The sequence below is a fragment of the Harpia harpyja genome, chromosome 19 (genome assembly GCF_026419915.1).
Source record: "Harpia harpyja isolate bHarHar1 chromosome 19, bHarHar1 primary haplotype, whole genome shotgun sequence".
NCBI lineage: Eukaryota > Metazoa > Chordata > Aves > Accipitriformes > Accipitridae > Harpia > Harpia harpyja.
This window is the reverse complement of record NC_068958.1, coordinates 5,246,775-5,268,026: the sequence shown is the minus strand read 5'-3', so window position 1 is coordinate 5,268,026 and position 21,252 is coordinate 5,246,775. Positions and strand designations below refer to the sequence as shown.

The following is a 21,252-nucleotide window of genomic DNA, read 5'->3' as shown; positions in this document are numbered from 1 at the left end:
TAAAAAAAGCTAAAATACCTATCTACATTCATTTGGATGAAGAACTGAATTCAGTCCTTTGCGTTAGTAGTTCTGAGCTTCAGATGCCACCCTGTAATTGTATTTGGATTCCCACTTACCGTAGGGACTAAGTGGTTAATGGTGTTCTTTTACTAGATAGCTGAGAGACCACTAATAGATTCAGCTTCTTATTTGCCCTAAAGGCTGCCACAGTTCAATACGATTAGGATCCTGTCCACTTAAGCAGTAACTGCTTCATAGGGAGGAACATAGAAAGCAATACATGTCTTCTCTGAGTACAGGAAGAGCAGTTCTTTGGTAGACAGGTTTTGTCTGATACGGGCAGGTTTTCCTGTACCAGTCTGTAAGCAAGGCTTTGCTCTACTGCAAATTCTAATTTAAAGAAAACCCTGTACCTTACTTTTTCAGTGGAAAATGAATTATTTTCCTTTTTGTTCCAGGGCAGTTCTTCGGATGCAGTGGCTGATGCTGTATGAGTTTTTTTATTATTACATTTTAACAAACTTTATAGCCCATTTTGTTTGTTTTCAAATAACTTTATTTTCCTTCTTTTCTACCATCAATTACTAGGTTTGTTTTTCTTTCCATAAGATGGAGGAGTCAGGAGACTGATCCTGCTCAATGCTGTATAATTTAGTATTATGTGTACTAGCTTTATGAGGTGGGAGTCAGATAAAACATAGTATTTGAACACTAACCATTTATTAGCTCTAAGGAATAGATTTGTGACTTGACAAGCAGACAATAACTCTGTGTTCTGATCAGCCAAAGAGGTCTACTTTGAGTTCAAAACACAGAGTAACATACTCTTTCACAAATAATTTTGTTTACTGATGTGACTAGATTTTAATAATAAACTTGATATATATGTAAATTTATTTTAATCTAATTTCATCAACAGAGCCCTCCTAAAAATGAGACTTTGTAGATTGTTCTGTGTCTGATTTATAGATTTCTGCATCCTATTCCCAGATTGATTTCAAGGCTATAATTCTATCAGGTTTTTCTCCTGATGTCAGAAACACCACCTCTGCAGATAGTGTTTTATAACTAGCATCACAACTGAAACTGAATTACTGCCCTGCTATCCTATGCTGCAATATGTCCTTTTGTTTATAATCACCCTTTCTCCCTTATATACCTACTACTTCAGTTTCATGGAAAATATCAGCTCCAAAATCAATCAGGTAGCATGATGTCTATTTTTGTCCCTTACTTCAACCCCTGTATAGAATAGTAGGGGCCAAATTCTTAACTCAGTATGAATGTGCAGAGCTCTTAAAAGAAAATGGAAGCTAAGCAAATGGATCAGTGCCAAATTTCCACACATACAATTTTATAATGAGTTGTTCTTCCTCACTTGATGAGGTCTTGATACTGTAAAGGAGCACATGGCACACACTTGAGTATTTGCACTGATGTCAGGTATTCAGATACATGTTTAGGGATTCAGGACCTACATTCTAAATGTACATGAAGAATAATCCATGGGAAATGTTATTTAACTGAATCTAGCATAAGTTTCAAGATTCTTTCTCCTTTTTTTCATGGATTCCTGTTTAAGATGTATTTTGTCTTACTTTTAATAAATAAAGCTACTGCTGTTTTCACATACTTTCATTTTTAAACCTTGATAGCATGACTGCTAGCTCCCTCCGTTTTCACTCTCCTTTTTTCTCTCTCCAACTCAGTCTTACCCTTTTACATCTTTCCACTATACCCTGGATAGGGAGTGGGGATGAGATTGAGGCCAGCCACACAGAAGACATACGAAGAGTAACTTTGCCAACTTAAACAATTACGTGGGTAATACACCTTTTCCGCAACTAGTTTTTAGATAAGAATAAGCTTCCTGGAAGCATAAAGAATACACATTTCCAATGTATGCCTTTGGAATGGCCACTGTGTCAGCCAGTGGTATCGACTGAACCAGGAACCCCTGGAGGGGAATGGAGAAGCCTCTCAGCTTTGATGAGTACACCAGCATTTCAAACCTTCACCACCCTTGGACCAGCTGTAAAGAATAACTCCATTTTATTTGCTTGGCAGTCATAACAGTTCTCTTTTGATGCTCATTTCTCTTATATTACATTTCTGAACACTTCATTATAGCTCAAATAAAATATAATTCTCATGTTGTTTTTAATTATTTCACAAAACCCAAAAGTCTCATAACGAGCTCCTTGCAATACTAATATATTTCCATAATATTATGCCAATGCTAAAGAAAGAAGATGTAGATCCCCCCTCCTGCTGCAAATAAAATACACCTTCTGATATAATCCAAACTTTAATCCATTTCTTATGGTTTCCCTTTAGAGGCAACTCAAACAAATAACCAGAAGAACAAACCTCTTCTCACTCCCACAGTTTGGCCATCTGGAGGATTTGTAAGGCCAATGCGCTATTTCCTACTCTCCATGAGCAAGACCCTTTTTCTAGCTAAGGAAGGAATAAATAAATAAGATGCAATAGCCTATACAATATCTTTCCATAAACAGATTTTTCATCTATGTAATGTCGTGATTGCTAAATTTATATCTTACCTGTTTGGAATAATATGTGATTTTTGCAGCTGTTCTCCCTGCTCTATGTCTCTTGGGAAGCCATGAAGCACCCAACCATTGGTCATGCAGTCTAGTGCGTTTAGGCGTTCTGCCAGGATCTTCATAACAAGGTTGTCTGGGACTGCAAAGGATTAAAAAGATGACATTTATTTTGTATGCTGAGTCTGCAATTAAGGAGGATACACACTACTTTTTCTGGTTAGACTGCTACAGGAGCTAAAACACAAAGAGTTATTCCTGTTTTTGATTGATAGATTTTGGAGAGAGGAGTTACTGTTGACTTTTGCATATTTACTGTGCTGTTATGGAACCCCCAAACTCACAAGGAACTGTAGGACTAAAGCAAAGTATTTGGTAAAAACTGATGCCTACATAATTTTGCAATGTACTTTTTCTCTCAGCCATACTGGGCTGATGTCACAATGAAGTGTGTGACACAATCTTATCAAAATGCAAAAATAATGACCTGAGTTGTGTAAAAGAAATCCTAAAACAGGAAAGAAATTTCTGTGGCATTCTGTATTTAGCTTAGCAGATGATAATGGTTCAGCCACAGCAGGCTAGATGCGATATTTCTCCAATTTGCCCAAAGGCTTGAAGCTTTTATAACTGGAAATAAATTTCCAAAATGTATTTCAACTACTGTAATTACTGCATTGATGACTCCCTAATTTTAGAGATAAAAATTCTCTTTGCTCTATTATTATTTTTCTTTAGGGCAAGAGAGAACATCAGCAAGATGCTGACTAGGATTACAATTACTATGCAGCTTTAAAAATTCTATTTAATGGGACACAGTGGTAAGGAGGTATCCTGCATATTTTCACTATAGCCTTCATAAAGTAAAGTATTTCAATCAAGATACTTAAAGTTATGTATCATGTAATTTTTTTTTTTTTTACAGAAGAATTAAATGATTAGATTCAACAAGAGTGACTATAAATTTTCCAAGCACTCTTGCAATGTGTTGGGCTTAGTGTCAAATAACCCCAAAGAAAGGCCAGCAAAATCACCTCAAGCTACTTCCCAAAGCAGCAGCCAAAACAATTTTCAAGAAGCCATGAGAGTCCCTTCTCTTTATTTGTACAGTATGTCTAATACACTGTTGCCTCTACTGGAAACAAGCGATAAAAAATGCTACATAAATCCACATCATGGAACCTTGATGTTTTGATACTCACCCTGCCATCACATCTGCATACAAAAATACAACAACAAGTGCTTGTAGGAGAGCATATGCGTCAGATTTCTAACAATGCAATTCGCTTTAGGACTAGCTGACAGGAATGCGCCGGTATTTTAGTAGAGCGTATTATTATCAGTGCACATTTATACACTGGGTACAAGCAGGTTTTAAACCGCAATAATAGAACCCATTTGCTTCCTGAAATTTAACATTTCCTAAAGACTTACACCTCTGTCATGAAATTCATTACTTCTCCTTTAAATAATCAAATTACTGAGTTTACAGAACTGCACTCAGGATTCAATGTACCAGCAAAAAGGGAGGAAAACCACAGGGAATTAATTAGAAAACAGATTAGTGTATTAATTGAGGATACCCACTTCACATTATAAAAAAACAAGTTAAGGAGAGCAATATTCTCCATCTGCTAAAAGAAAAAAGGAATGGAATAAAACCAGACACTTGACAGAGAGCAAAATGACAATGCAAAATTAGGCATTCCGTTAAAAATGGGATTCATCAAATTAACTATACAATAGTGCAGCAGCAGGAAGAAATGTTATTAGACAGATAACACTTATCTATCTAAGACCTGAGCTGCATGCAGGCATAGAGGGGATAACAGAGGAGTTTCAGAGCTCTTTGCAGGGCAGTTCTCCCTACCCTCCAGGTTACAAGAACTAATACAAAACCAAGACATCCTGGTAGGAAGAAAGAAAAAAAAGTCCCACCTTCTCTTTCCCCAAAACATATTCCATACAAAGACCAGTGGAATTTTCCTGGTAGTCTTGAATTTCTGGTTGCAGCACTAAACTTTCTGTCCTGATGCATATCATTTTATCATAATTCCTACTGGAATCATTAACACGGATTTACAAAGGTGCCGAATTACATGGGTTTTTTGAAACATTTTCAGTATGCTTAAAGAGAGTTTTGCAAAGGATTTGAATGAAACCTACAAACCCAAGAGTAAAACTGCACTAAGGTAGGATTCTGCTGGAGCTGACATCCCTGTGAGATGAACAGGGAATCAGGGCAGAGGCTGAAAGCCCCAGGAATGGCACAGAGAACTAAGTGGGTATACTGTGCCGCTGAGCTTCCAGCAGCTCATAGGAGATTCTCCAGTTCCAGGGGCCAAATTGCTTCCATCCTGCATATGGGAAGGAGAAACACTACAGCCCACAAGAAAAATAAAAAGCAATTGTGATGGGAACCAGGCAGCATCTGCTCGAACTGATCTCTTCCCATAGTCCTTCTGTGAATCCTGATGATTGAAATCCTCTACTTTGAACAAATCTGAAGCAATCACAAGAGGAAAAAAAAATCTAACAAGATGCAGTGACAATTAATTAACAATTTATCTAATGGCATGCCAGGTTTGGGGTTTTTTGAGTAATGCTGTGGATATGTAGTAACCCTGACATCTTGCTAATTTCAGCGATGACTGACTAGAAGATATCAGCAATACACTTTAGATTGTTTGTACACTCATGTACATATGTGCATCACTGAATAATATAGATGCTTACATATTTTCTGTGCCTCCCTCTAAAGCTTGATGGTGAGAAATAAAACATAAACAAGTCAGACAGCAAGCTCTGCTCTCCTCTTGATTAGCAAACATACCTATCACTTCAACACAATAGGGGAACATAGCTTGTTGGCTGTTCAATGGCATTACAAAGTACATCAGCTGCCCTTGAACAGGAACAGTCACACTTAAAACAGCTGCATTAAAACTGTAAAACATCTTCCACAGACCAGGGGGAAAAAAAAAAAAAGGAGAAAAAAGGAAGAAAGAAATCAGTATTATTCTTATTTGCTGTGGTACAGACAGAGTAGGTAATGAAGAACTCTGCAGTATGGTATTCCTTTTCACTCATGTGGAACTGTCTCTTGAATGTAAGGCAAATTAATAACCCGTAATTGGAGGGGCACACAGTCTGTAAGTAACTAGCCAGGGGTCTCCTGGCCTTAAGCACATGACCCAACGGGCTATATAGCAAAGTAAAATTTAGAGCTTTTCTGATGAGACAGTCAATCTACATGCTTTAAGTAGATTATGAAGCACAAGAGCTTTGAATAATCAATTCCTTTTCAACATAAGCTTGTGTGAGTTTCCAACTCTGAAAGTTGGGGGAATGAGACTCTAGAGAGATTTTACTTTATCATTAAAGGAGTCCAAAGATAAGTTTCTTGTAAAAATTACAGTGTGCTACAGAGAGATATCGAGATTAGGTAATGTGGAAGCACATCTCTATTAAGGCGAAAAATCAAGGTACAGGAGCAAAATTCACCCCTCAGAAGTAACGCTGCAGAGCTGCTGAGCTACAGCGATACCCTGTGCTGAGAGCACCGTACATAGCTGTGGACCAAGGTCACGGTGAACCTCAGAAATTGTATCCATGGCAGAATGAGGCCACAACCAGCTCCATATAGAAATGTAATTCATTCATGCATACATTCTTGCCTAACATCAATACCACACACCATATCTCCTTTATCTCCCAGCCTGTCTCGACCATGTTAATGGTCTAGACTACGCAGCTGAATTAGCAGCTGTGGACTTAAGAAGTGATCTAATCAATTCAAGAATATGATGAGGCAGGGTACAGGGAACAGAGGCTTAAAGTGCTGCTGTTCATGCTGGAACGGCTGCATGGACACCCAGAGATTTTCTATCTCCAGGGCTGTCAATCAGCACCTTCCAGCAGACCATTTAAAAAATAAATTTACTTCCCAGAGCTTCAAAGGTTTTCACAAGTATAAGGTATATCTCATGAAAAGTACTTCCTCATGAAACTCATAGGAGTGTGGCCTATTAGCTCTTAGATCTGCAGGACTAATAGAAAACCGTATCAGGCAATCAGTTGACAAAATCATACCATCTGCTCAAGACAAAAGTAACAGAACATTAAAGGCACAGTCTGAAATGCAAAAACACTACTTGAGAGATTACAGGGCACTATTCTCCAATAGCTTCAATGCTGTCAGTGCTCCAAGCTATACAATTATCATATTTAAATTGATTCCTCCTCCATATATTTCTTTTTAACACAGACTTTTGAAGGGTATTGACTCACTTCTCCAAACCTATAAAAACCTCGATTCTAAGTACAGCGTAAACGTATTTGCGCATATAAATTCTGTCAGTTTTGTGCTGTAAAAAGTTTAAGGTCCTTTTGACAGTATTGTCCATTTACCCTTTATCCTTCTCTTGGAGATTTTTTTTTTTTTTTAGCTGGGTCTGAAGACTTTCACAGTTAATTCAGATGCCTGAGGCTTGATCCCAGCGCTTGACAGTTAACATCTTGCCCAGAGTATAAGCTACTGCCAAAGGCTACTTTCCTGGATTGTCCTGTCAATCCCAAATTTAGCAAAGCATGAGATTTGCTTATCTTGTTGCTCTATAAACTCTGGATTATTCACAATGGATCATTTTATTTGGATCTTTCAGAGAAGTATTCTATTTTCTTGCCCACATTAAGGTCCTCAGAGATTTTATCAATTTGTCTTTAATGTGTTTGAGAATGATTTAATAGCGATTTGCCATCACGTAGGTTGATCGATATTTTAATTTAACCCTGCCAACACACCAGATTCGTGAAAACGGGCTGTTTTTCCATTTCATAGCATACAGCCCGTTCTGCTTACTGCAACTAAGAAAAAATAATCCAAGTATGTCTTCAACGCAAACGGGGGCGGCGGCGGGAGGAAAACGCCCGGTTTTGCTCCGATGCAGCAAAGCGAAGGGGACCTCGCCACGGGCTCGGGTGGAGGCCGGCCCCGCTCGGCCCCGCTCGGCCCCGCTCGGCCCCGCTCGGCCCCGCTCGGCCCCGCTCGGCCCCGCTCGGCCCCGCTCGGCCCCGCTGCGGTTGGTTGTTCTCTACCGCCACCTGCCGGGCGCGGCGGGCAGCGCGGGGCGGCGGCGGCGGCAGCCGGTACCCGCCCGGCGGGCAGCAGCCGCCGCTGCGGCAGGGACTTGTAATCGCCGAAATCTCGGTAATTCACGGAAACGGAGATCGCTCCGGAGCCTGCTTAGTCCTCCTTAATTAGGGACACCGCCGGGCTGTCACGGAAAAGCTGAAAGCAGTTCTGATTTTTTGAAGCTAATGTGAAGCCGGCAACTAAAGAGGCAACAACGCAAATAACAATATTGACGTGGCATTTGCAAAGGACCGTAACACTTAGTTAGTAATTTCATCAAATGGAAAATTTACACAGAAAGACAGTCTCCGCTCGCTCATTTTACATATACAGCACTGCTGAGAATGGCTTCCTGTAAGAATTGGAATAATTATTTCAATACAGTAAAACAAATAATATGATAAAATATTTCATTTCCACGTTTTAAATATTTTTCCCTCTTGGAATATATTAGAACCTCTTCTTTTTTTGAGGTTTTTAGTAATGTAAAGTAGGAATTAGCTGCATTAAAGAGGAAGTGATGACATTTTTAAAGCAGGTATGATCCCAAATCGTCGATCAAATGACACATGATAAATTAAGACCTTCAGAAATGCATGTTAAAGGAGTGCATGATTCTCTCTCACATTTATCAAGCCAGAGATTCCAGAATCTACATCTGATCACATTTAGTGACTAGCTAAGATTCCAGACCCTTACACTGCTTTACCTGTTAGTGGCATCTTCAGATTGAGCAATGGAAATTCAATCCAAATCCAGTATCCAGCATACAAACACAAAAAGCTTTTTTTTCCCTAAAAATAGCCTCTGCAATGTTGTCAGTGTCTGTGTGTATTTGCCTAATGGCACAGGCTATCAGTGAGTCACAGGATGATCTAGTGGGCTGACACTGAGGTCAAGATCCACACACCTGGGTTCCCAACCACGCTTGCTCACTGACTGTGGCGTGTCTCGAGTTGAATTAGGTTTTCTGCCTCAGTTTACCCACCTGCAAGACAAAAGCTACTCTGAATTACCGCACAGGGATGTCTCTAACCCCAAAGATTCTAAAACTGGTAACAAAATGTATACTTGCACTACTTCTTTTTACTCCCTCAGCTTCTGCAGAGAGAATACAGCAAGACACAAGACAGCAACCGCAGTTCTAACCCATCTAAGGTATCATTTCCGTTATCAACCAAGTTCCCTATTTCCCCCCTATTTCTAAACTAGTTCAGCTCTACTGAAGAACACAGGGCTTGTCAGAGGGCAGAATTTGGCTTACAAACTCCTTTTTGACAGTGATGCTATTAAAAAAATAATAAATTTTGTCTGACAAACATGGTGAAAAACATCTTGGCTTTCTATACCAAATACTGCTTCACCATGTGATGCAAAGAGAGGACATTAAGGGATTTGTCGTCCCTTACCACCGACGCCTGGTGCCAGCACGCGCTCTAGATCCCCAACAGTGGGATCAGCTGCCCAGTCCTGTGTCCCCCCTTGCCGCTCCTCCTGACACCTACCGGCCACATTAAAGGGACACGTAAAAATGTAAAGCAATACACAAGAGCTATTAAATGTTTTGCTTGTCATTAAAAAAGGTCTGTTTCATACAGGAGCCTGATTCTGTATGAATGACACCCAGTGAAACAGAGCCAAAGCCAGAATTTGATGTTGAACTCTAAAGACCGTAAAAGGGGATGCTGCCAGTATGCAACGTGCTTTTCCTTCCAGTTTTCTTATAAAACCTCATGTGACTTCCCCATCCCAAACTCCAAACAGAAAATTGAAGAGAATTCAAGCCAGCAGCCCTTTGCTGAGGAGCTAGTGCTGCAAGAACAGTAGCGGGAAAGGAAATGCCACTTTTCTAAGTTATTAAGAATGACTGTCAGCAATAAAGATCAAAATAAATATAAAAGATTAATACTTAGCATTTACATTGTGCTTTGCTCTTTAAAAGCCCCTGACAACCATGAGGCCCCGTACGGCCAAGGGCCACAAGTTCACTCAAACCCCTGAGGGTCTGTGGCACTTTGGTGGTGCGCAATGATGCCCGCTGACCAAAAATGGGAACTGTGGGCACCTGATACGTTTTAACTCCCTCATGCAAACCTACAGACTCCAGCAGCACTATCCCTGTGAGCTTTGACGCTAATATTGGACTATTGATACTCCAGGAACAATAATAATGGTGAATACTGCTGCAAAACCAGGAGACTGGCAAAATTTATACAGGCGGGACCATATCCACTAACTGACTGATTATCACAATTGCTCCAGAAAACAACTGCACTAGATTCTTAAATAAAATCATGTTTATTTTGCCTGATCTGGCTTCCAGGGTTGGCTTGTTGTGTTTTTACTCTTAAGTGGGGTGGCCTTTAAAAATATCTTTGTAGACTGAGTCTCCCAAGTGTTACTTCAGCCCTAAATATCTGCTAGCCAGATATGCCAATTTTGATTATTGCATGTTGTGTAGAATAAAGAAAAATATATTCTAGATTTTCAAATAAAGGAAAAGGGGACTCTAATTTATCATATTGTAGTGATTCAACACATAAAAAAAGCAAAATTCAGGAAAGAAGATGACAACTTACTGCCTATATGCCTTCACGTAAAACTTTCTATTCTACAACCTTGCATCTTTTATTAAAATACAGATACCTAAAATGGAATAAAAAAATTTAAATTTTATTTTGTTCTCTTGACCACCAATTTTCTACTAGTAGGAAAAAAGACTGCTACCTATTTTCCATAAAAAAATCTTTGTAGCAGTCCCAGAGGAAAAGTCAAAAGTTTGACTTGAAAAACGGAGCTACTTCAAAAGCATTGTCAAACAGAGGTGAAGGTTTCTTAAAAATGCATAAATTAAAGTATGGTGTATTCATAAATATCTCTGTAAGTTTACACAGTATATTTGTGATTGAGGTGCACATATAGGTGAACATATAGCATCATTTTAAAACTAACTTAAAGTAGAAAATCATTTTGTTTATTAGATACTGTTTGGGCTCGGGGTGTGTGTGTGTATGCGTGCATGTGTGTGCATGTGTGTGAAAAATGAAAGAAAAATGGAGAGTTTTTTCAATAATAAAAAGGGAGTTGCACTGCAGGGCCCCTAAAGCTTGTGAAAAATTAAACTCGACGGATTCAAACTGTCCTATTTCCACTTCAAAAGAGAAGAGGCACTGAGCTCTTCCCAACTTATCTTCAAACGCCCAGCACCCTAGAAAGTTTCTTTAAAAAAAATAAAGTCTCTAGTTCCCCCAAGCACTGTACCCGTTACTGTAGCTGCTGTCTCTCCCTCTTCTAATTATACCCATGTGAGTCTATTAATCAACTTGTAAATTATTTAGAGAGCCATGCGCTGTCTTCAGCTAGTACAAACACACTGCATGCAAAGACTTGCTGAAAACCAATGGAGCTCCCAAAGGGTCTCTCTCCAATGTTCAGACAGCTTGCAGCTCGCCAGTACAGCGCTGTTAAAAACAAGAAATAACACTAAGCTTACCTCCTCAGATATAAAGATTTACTCAGCCTTTCAACTCTGAAACTCTTTGCAAGTTTTTAACAAAGAGGAAGCTGTTCTATTGTCAAATCTGTACTTCACACTTAGTGATGAGAATATTAATTCGATGTCAAAAAAAAAAACCCAAGTGCTTTCAGTAAGACTGTGATCACAATCACCAGGGGACCCCAACTTTCAGAGGCTACACCAAAAGCACCCCTTTAAAACCATTCCAATTTAAAATAAGGGGGGAAAAAAAAAATCTACATTTGTACAGTAATAGTTTTTATTAGAAAATAGGAGAAATTAGGGAATTCCAGATTTTACCCCCCACATGCAGACTGCCTTTGGGGACAGCTTCAGATATTACTACTTAAAAAATAGAAAAAGGAAGGGGAAAAAACAACACAGATTGTGTGTGTTCAACTCTAACAGGCTGCAAACAGTGCAATGTTGTCTGTCTTCCAGGAATCAGCTCTCTTTACCACCTGAATCTTCATTTTGGTGGAAAAACAATTACTCAAACTAATAGCAGTTCTCCCAAATGAAAAGCAGACTCTTACTGGTTTGGGATGGTTTTCCCCCCCCCTGCTCTTCATGCTGTTTTCCTGTCATCTCACTTCTCATGGCTCCATTTATTGCAGCCTTGCAAACACATATATTAATTAGCAGTGATCACTCCACACTATTTCACCATGAGAACATGGAAAATTGAACACACTGAAATTTCTTTTCAACTGACTGATGACCTTTCCTATTTTTGTGATGCCCCCAATGCCAAAATGCTTCTGCCTCTATTTTCATTAATAAAATGCAAACATCTCAAGGAGCAAACACCAGGGTCATTTGAGGGGGGGAAGCAGATATGCTTTCTGCATTTTTTTTTTTTCTCCCAGGGTACCAAATTCTGACAGACACCTTTAAAATTGTGAACATAGATCCTGCAGATGGAACTTTGAATTAATGTGTGCCCATGTTTTCAATGAGACAGGTCCAGAAGGCAGTCTAGCCCTCCTCAGAATTACAGCAACCTGGGGACACAAATTCTGCATAAAGGTCTTCATCAAGCCTGTGGGGTCTACGAATGGGCTATCTACATATGCATCATTTGTCCATAGCCTGAATTACTAGAAGGGGAGGACCACTCTCTTCACAACATTTCAGAAGGAATCAAACGTAACGAATTTATGTGAGTTGTCTTGCTGCCTACGGAAGGGTTCTGGCTGTTATGCTCACCTCTTACTCCAAGTGGAAGTCTTCCCAGGCTGCCCAAGCAAACTGTGTATGCTAAATTTAGCATCATTGACCAAGATTTAAACTAACTGGAGTTAGGGAGCAGAAGACTGGTCTCAGACTCCAATGCTGGTAATTTTCTGTCCAGAGTATAGTTAGCAATAATTGCCCAATATTCAGTGGAAACCACAATATCCTAAAGGAAAAGTCTGTGCATTTCAGACTGGTTGTCCAAAGAACAACTATATGTTTATGACAGACAGAAAGCAGTCACATTGCTGAACTTTTCACTGGAAATGCATTTTTCAATATCTAGTGTGCACCAACTGTAGACTAGAATGTCCTGGGAATTAAAAAATTAATGGGCTCAAAAATATCTATGCTACCTTTATTAAGCAAAATAAATCACCATATACAAAATTGAGAAGTTTGATAAAGCAGGAGATAAGGTCTTTACGAGACAGCAAACACTGGAAAATACAGAAAATGGGAATGCACTGAGTTGTCTTCTGGGGTGCATAATAGAATTGTCTGGGCTGTTCTTGAAATACATGTTGTATACATGAAGCAGCGGTACAGGAAAAAACAATACAGAGAATGTTTGTGAATCCTAAAACCAAGAAGAGATCCGAGTTAGTCAACCAGAACTAGAACAGAATAGACAGTGGACAGCCTCAATAACTCAATAACGAGTTAGCTTTGAATTAAGCTGGGTTTTGAGCTTTTTTATGACACCACAACATACCCTGTTGGCATATCTTAAATGACTTAATTGTATGCCATCAGTTGTGTCCACAAGAATGGAAACGACACTGAGATCAGTCCCGAGGGTGAGCATTTTAAGAATGAGGCATGCTCTCAAGATTTTATGGCACTAGTTTCATTTTGACTAGTAATGATTTGAGTGCAATGTTTCTCATGGTTTGTCTTTCGTTCGAGGGTATTCTGTGATAATATCACTTGCATGATTCCTGGCCCAAAGGAACAACTAAGCTTACTCAGTACATAACTAGAAATGCAAGGAAAATTTTGAAGTTCTATTTGCTTTTCCAGTTATAACAGTCTGCTATTGACTAAACTAACTCTTTTCAAATGTGATTTTCTTGAAACTTAATGTAGTCAGTAATAGCATGAGAATCTTTCCTCTGTATTAACCTGTTAGTAAATCTGTAGCAAGAGAGCAAGGATTCTTTGCCCATCTTTCCTCTTCAGTACACTATGTTATTTCATTTTCTCCAAGACTCTTGTGAGGGCAGTAATGAATTCTTGTTAGTGTTTACTAATGTAAATTCATTCTTTGTTATCACTGGGAGAGGAGGATTAGCAAAATGACAGAACTTATTATTTCTGGTATTGCTATATAATATTTATATTTATTCAGCCCTTAATTTTGTAGTATGTCCTACCAAATAAAATATATGTGCATACAAGCAAAAACTAAGGGAGAATTTTTTAGCACAACGCACAGAAATATAGTTATGATTCCCATTAACATTCAGAAGCATTGCACAGCTTTATCCTTGCATGCTATATTAAAAAAAATTAATCTAAACCTGAAATAATTTCTAATTTGGAGGAAGAAAGGAATTACAACTTCAATTTCATTTTCTTGAAATGAAAGCAGCTCCCTTGGACGAAGGATGTGCATATTTTTAGGACTGGCTAAGAATTACAATCTGTGCAATTATTTTACTCTACTGGGAATGCTTTTGGTATCTCCTTTAAGGAACTTTAATGGTTAAGATGAAGTTTATAAAATACACAAAGAGCATTTTAGTAAATAAAGCTTTTAAAGGACCTATCTTTGAATAAACAGATCATCCAAACTCCCATCTCAGCCATAACTGAAATTTAGAGAGTGAGGTATTTACAGTGGCTGTCCTCTACTTCAGAGATGAGAAGAAAGTGAAATAACAGCATACACATAAGTTTCTGAATTTAATGGATACCACGAAAAAGACATGGGCCCAGAGCTTAAAATGGTCTCCACATGTGAGTTAGACTGTATACACAAGTAGCCACATTCAGGTCAATCAGACTATACCCACGAAGAAGTTATTTCCATACATGAAGATCTAGGATACATTGCAATTAAGATATGCTAAGATCTCTTGCCTTTGAGTTAAATGGCCATTCTGATTAGCAGTATCACTAAATCAGAGAATCCTCTCCTAGATCTCCATGTCTATGTTCTAGAGGACCCAGCTTCTCTCTTTCAGGCTGTAGAGATTCATGCTTTCCATTCCCATGGTTCCCACATAAGCTCCTAGTCCCAGCAAAATGGTAGCTGCCACAGAAAATTAATGCATTGAACTAGCAGAGTTAGTGTATTATGAATAAATGCAATCCATTCACTAGAGATGAAGTTTGGAGTTAAAATGTATTGCGTTGTGGCTTGATAAAGTGACTGACAGAGGGATAGAATACCCAGACCTGCAGGCTGCCAAAGGTCTTTTTGAAATGCTTAGAAAAGTACTGAATCTCTTGGTATGGTATCAAGGGAACCTCAGTTAATTTTATAGGCTCATGTTTCAGATCTGTGTAATTCAGTCTCAGAGTTAAGCTATTGTGCAAAAAAGGGGACTTTCAAGCTTTCCACCTCACCAAATGACTTTCCTTGCCAAAAATAAAAGACAATGAAGATTTCTCTTCGCTCAGGGGCGGTTTGCTCAAAATTCCATTAATACTGAAGCTTAACCGAGATTTCTCAATCTTCAGCAAGAATGTCTCCTTATATTTGTATCATTGGTAACCATTTGGCCTGTTGCCAGAAACAGGACTGAAAGTTCCTCTTCCAGGCCATTGTAATTTGGCAAAATAAACATTCTTCCACCCTACTGAAATACAACTTATCCTTTAGAACTACAGATCTTTTCTGATTTTTAATACCCACCACATTCAGAGAGCTATCCTTGTGCAAGACAACTAACAAACATGTAAGTTTAAGCTGCTGCCCTAAGGAGCTTACAGTATTTATGATTTATCTGAAATTACTGCAGAGCCTTCCAAAAGCGAAGTATGCTTAGATATTCTTTGTGGTAGTCCCCTCCTACAACCAAAAATGCTAATAGAAATGAAGTGCAAAGAAACTTCATTTTTAAGTTTAAAATATTTGTGTGAAAGTAGAGGAATCTACAGTAGCATTCTAAAAGTCAAAATCCACGTATGAAAGCAGAGAAAATGAAACACAATACTTTAAATAACAGTTTAAACATTTTACAATTATACATCTATATCAGAATTCTGATTTTGATTTAGAGATGAAAACATGGAATTAAAATTTGGAATGTGTACAAGAAATCTGAATTTCACTGGAACAGTGAACTAATGATTTGCTTTCAAGATATTGAAGATCTTAGAAATCTAGCCTCTGTTACGCAGTGCTACAAATCACATGTAATGAATGGAATTAATAAAATTCCAGATTACTCTGATGTAACTCAGATTAGAATCTGACCAAGAAACATTCATTCACCATTTATTTTTTGCCACAAATTTGTAACTACAGTGTAATGAGAAAACAACGTGCCCTACCTGGGTATCCATTGTCAATATAAGGCTTAATGAGTTCTCCAAGTTTTGTCTTGTCTGCAACAGCTTCCTTTAGCAGTTGCCCGCAGCAAACTAACAGGAAGGAAGAACAAAAAAGACACAAGGTTAAATTTTAAAAAGGAAGCAACGAAGAAAAGGAAAAAAACCCCAGAAGCTGCATACTGGAATAAGGTCACTGAATAAAATAAAAGTTATAGGTTTTGGAGGTTTGTTGTTAGGATACTTATTTTTTTTGGCCAAGCAGAGCAAAAAGCAGAGACTGAGCAGGGGAGAATACTGAATAAAAAAGAATACATTTGGCAAAGAACATATTAAAAACAGAGATAGAGAGAAAGATATTAATCAAATATGTTTCTGAAATAATAACTCAAGGGACTGCTAGCAGTTTGCACTTTTTATAAACTTGTAATTACTGAATAAAGTTACACCTGCTGAACAGCATCTGAACTGCACTGCTGGAGGTGCGGGATAATACGCAGTTCAAGGAAGTGACTCCCTGGATCATTTAATGATCATGTAAGAATTGTATTTAAAAAACTGTGCTAATGCAATGTTATCATTGACTTCAAATAGACAGAACACCAGGAGATGCAGATTTAAAGTTTTAGTCAGGACAGTTGTACACGAAACACTGCTACTTTGGGCTTGGATAGCACCTTCTGACCAAAGTTACTGAGTCTTACTGCCCCACGTGAGTTAAATACAAGTGTCCTGACCCTTATTTTACACAGAGGGAACTAAGCCATGGAGAGTTTACACAACATCACAAGTCCTAGTTTCAACTCAGTTTTGGTTAATACTAGGTAACAGTCACTCAGTACATTATTGCATGACCTTTCAATTAATAATCGTAAGCTGATTCCACCTCTTCTGAAATCAATAGCACCAACATCTACAGCTGCACTGACTTTAGTGGAAAAAGAAGCAAGCTCTTTCATCCGCTTTATCGCTGTTAATCACACTGTTTGGCAAACAAAAGTAAGAACGGGAACATTTCTTGGACAAAGTTGATGAAGTTTAATGTTTAAGTGACAAGGGATAAACACAAATTTTAACAGTCTCTAGTTGTCCTGTAGAAGCAAATTCATATTCACAATAAATGGTGTAAAAACGTAATAGAAACTCAGTGCATAGACCCCAACTTAAGACAACTAATATGTATACACCTAAATTCAATCCAATTCATGACACTATTTAAACATAGGATTAAATTTTTAAGCCTGTGCTTCAATCCCAATGGCCTAATTGGAAATTATGTATACACGGAATACCATTCTGAAAAATGATGGTGTTCTGACTCTGTTTTAAATACTTAATTCTTCTAATATTTGGTTTACAGTATACTTAAAATAAAATCCAACATATGGGTAAAGTAGTGGTAATGGTATTTAGTAAAAAGTGCTGCAACTCTCTCATATAGTAGTTACTTTAAAAAAAAAAATGCAAATTTTGACCTAGATGAAAACACTATCAAACTTGCAGTTTTAGAAATAAAGTTTAAAAAAAATAATTCAGGAAACACAAGAACAAGTTAATTTTCTTCAACACATTCAAACATGTTTTATTTTTCATTAGGCCAATTACACAGTTATTAAAAATACAGCTTTGAATAAATCTACAAATATTTATTTTTAATATGAAATTATAAAACACAACAATATTAAAATAACTGATAGCATAAACATTCTATCAATTTTATTTGTACTTATCAGTATTGTAATATAGATTTTAAAATAATTTAATTTTACCTTTTTCAAGTTCACTAGATATCATTTTAGTCATATTCATGTTTTCTTTTTTAAAGACTAAAATAATAATAAAGATTTAAAATACAAAAATACTAAACCTAAAACCCTAAACTGATAGGTAGATAGTTCCATAGCTGTTTCTGTGCATTTAATGGAACTGCACAAAATCTGTAATCTAGCCATTAGTTGGAACGATTATATGGAAAGCATACGGCTTTTTCTGAAGGTTCAAGTTTGAACTTGAAAAAATTTATTTCTTTTCTGAGCAGATCTACTAAACCTGTAACTGAAAACAATACCACTCAGATCTTGATGTTGTTATTCACATGTAAAGCCAAATCCAGGTTCAATGGAATCTTTTGACTTCACCAGGAGTTCGGGGAAGACACTAGCAAACTATAGACAACTGAGTGAGTTCAACTAATTAAAGAATCTCCCAAAGATAAAAAAATCACTACCTCCTTAATTCTGATTTTTTCATTTGGTATACATTGAAAGAATACTAATGAAACAAACTTGCATTTTACTTAACAAAGAGGATATGACTAATCAGCAAATTTTAGAGATATCAGACATTTGTTTAAAATAATTTATGGCTACTTCACTATTAGAAGACATTATAGAACATGGACACATATTGCATTGATCCTATCACCAAGCTGTGTACTCATATTATAGAACTTTGTAACATTAGCATGCTAACCATGAACAACCCTCACATAGAATTTTCTGGGTCTCCTTTACAAAAGAAAGAGAATGCACTTTTAAATAATTGCTTCTTTTTCCAGTACGTTACTTCAGATGCACAGAACCTGAGTCCTCATTAAAGTTCAGAGTAAATGCTAGGTTAAAAGTGCCCCAATTTTGGTCAGACAGCTGAAACTGCGAAGACATTACTCATGATCCATGGATCCACAGAAGAATTCAGAGTGCTACAGGAATCTAACACACGGAAAAATACTGATGCAAAGGCTATAAAAAATGATGACTAAAGAAATGTTAGAGCTGGTTTGTCACAGAATATATGCTCTATTGGTTTATATTTCTTCATCAAAATACTTTTCACCTCCCTCAAAAATTTGACACCCATAGCAATGGACAAACGGAGAAATGTTATGAGCAAGTAAGACAGCAGAAGATAAATGATCAAAAAGAGAGAAAGGGGGAATTGAGCAAAGTGCATATTTACTGAGAACTTACTGTTGACAACACTGTATTTCTGAGCTATTAGTGCTGCCTGCAGGCTCTTCCCACTGCCTGGGGGTCCACAAAAGAGAATCCGTGGTGTAAAGGGGGCGGCGGATCGGTGCCGAGTTTGGACATAGGTAAGAACTAGAACATGAGAAAAAAGCAAGAAATACAGTTTATATCCTACTGAAAAAAAAAAAAAACCAAACCACACTGATTAACTTCTCTGTTTCTTTAAAAAAGGTTGTCAAGTTGATCATCATTTATTTTATCACTGAAACATCTAGATACTCCAACCAAAATCAGGACTCTGATAAAACTGTCATGTCAGCAACTTACACTGAGGAGCACTTTAGAAATCTTACTATCATTACACTCCTATACTTTCTTTCATCAGTAGATGTCAAACCATTTTGAAGAGCAGATTCAAATAATAATTGCTCTTCTACCATGTTGTTTTCAGCTGTCCTGGTTTCAGCTGGGATAGAGTTAATTTTCTTTCTAGTAGCTGGTATAGTGCTATGTTTTGGGTTCAGTATGAGAAGAATGTTGATAACACACTGATGTTTTCTGTTGTTGCTAAGTAGTGTTTATACTAAGCCAAGGATTTTTCAGCTTCTCATGCCCAGCCAGCAAGAAGACTGGAGGGGCACAAGAAGTTGGGAGGGGACACAGCCAGGACAGCTGACCCAAACTGGCCAACGGGGTATTCCATACCATGTGACGTCATGTCCAGTATGTAAACTGGGGGGAATTGGCTGGGCCAGGGGCGGATCGCTGCTCGGGAACTAAGTGGGCATCGGTTGGCAAATGGTGAGCAATTGCATTGTGTATCACTTGTTTTGTATATTCCATTCCTTTTATTCTTATTGTCATTTTATTATTGTTATTATCATCATTATTAGTTTCTTCCTTTCTGTCCTGTTAAACTGTTCTTATCTCAGCCCATGAGTTTTACTTCCCCCCCCCCTCCACCTCCCGATTCTCTCCCCCATCCCACTGGGTGGGGGGCAAGTGAACAAGTGGCTGCGTGGTGCTTAGTTGCTGGCTGGGGTTAAACCACATTAGCAGAAGTAATTTTTGCTTCATAGGTACAATTTTACCATGCAAATTATAGAGGGATATAATTACATTTAATACTTTCTGCAGTTTCTGAACAAATATTTAAGTGTAAAAACTCAGGATGTTAAATTAATATGACATTTATCCAGCTATGTGTGTGTGATTAATAGACTTCTAATTACAATATTATAGACTTGTAGCATAGGATGACACGACACAATGCAGCACTGACAACACATAACCAAGTATAATTTTATTCTTTTGTCCATCATTTTTGCATAACATGTGAAGGATATTTGAGCTTCTCTGTCCAACTTCACTCTTCTACATTTTGTATCATGTAGGAAATACTACATTCAAGTCAATCTACGGATTGTAAGAGCTTTGGAAAGACCACAGGACATGAGATCATCAACATTGCTGTATTACAGAGATCTGAACTTTGTTAGAATCTCAAAAGAGAACCTGATAGATCACCAAGAAGCTAAAAGAAGACATGGCTTGGCAATGAGGACAAATTAGGATTGTATTTGGACATAGCTAAACACTCCTAGTCCCCATGCCCCTTTTATGGCTCACAAAACTAGTGAAGAGAGCAGCTCAAGCTTCAGCACAAGTTATGCAAGCTTTCCAGGAATCACAGATTCAAATGCCAAGGCTAAAGTTCATGCCACCGTCTCCTGACTGCCATGGTTACCCATGATTAAAGCAGCATGGGCACACCTACATAGGCTCTGATTTCCTCTGTAATTCCAATGGATAAAATTAAGTGTTAGCCCAGACATCTTCAGTTCAAATAAAAGGCTCTCCAGACTAAAGAGTCCTTGTAATAAAATGGTATTTTAGTCTAACAAATAGGACAGGCTTATACATTAATGTTTGTATGAATCATAAGTCCATATTAAAAAAAAACACAAAAGGATTGAGGGAGAACATCATAAGGATTAGTATTTTAACTACCATTGTTAACACATTGCTGTATACTAACTAACATTTTTACTGAGGAAGCTCTGCTAGACACTTCTGTAACATTACAAAATCCTTTTGTAATAAAGAAGCATCTCCAGCAAACTCCAGCCCTGCTATTTCTAGATAGCAGACCTGAAGTATTGAGAAACTAACTCAAACTGCAACCACACGGGATTGTAAACATCTGTTTTTCCAGTGCCACAAGCTGTACTGGGATACTATACTGTACAATTGAATTTGATGTCACATATCCTAGTATATGTTAGCAGTAATTGCATTAAGGTTTAAGAGTTTAGAAAATTTTATAAT

At 37.8% G+C, this 21,252-nt stretch overlaps 1 protein-coding gene across 6 annotated transcripts in view; it reads right to left on the bottom strand.

Moving 5' to 3' along the window:
* Window positions 1-21,252, bottom strand: part of AK8 (adenylate kinase 8) — an 84,104-nt gene that overhangs the window by 26,223 nt on the left and 36,629 nt on the right. For all 6 annotated transcript variants that reach the window (XM_052814168.1, XM_052814166.1, XM_052814165.1 and 3 more), the window contains exons 9-11: window positions 18,925-19,056; window positions 15,959-16,048; window positions 2,568-2,709 (exon numbers count right to left, since the gene is read on the bottom strand). In XM_052814168.1, the coding sequence (XP_052670128.1) occupies window positions 2,568-2,709; window positions 15,959-16,048; window positions 18,925-19,056 (364 nt within the window). The remainder of the gene's footprint in view (window positions 1-2,567; window positions 2,710-15,958; window positions 16,049-18,924; window positions 19,057-21,252) is intronic.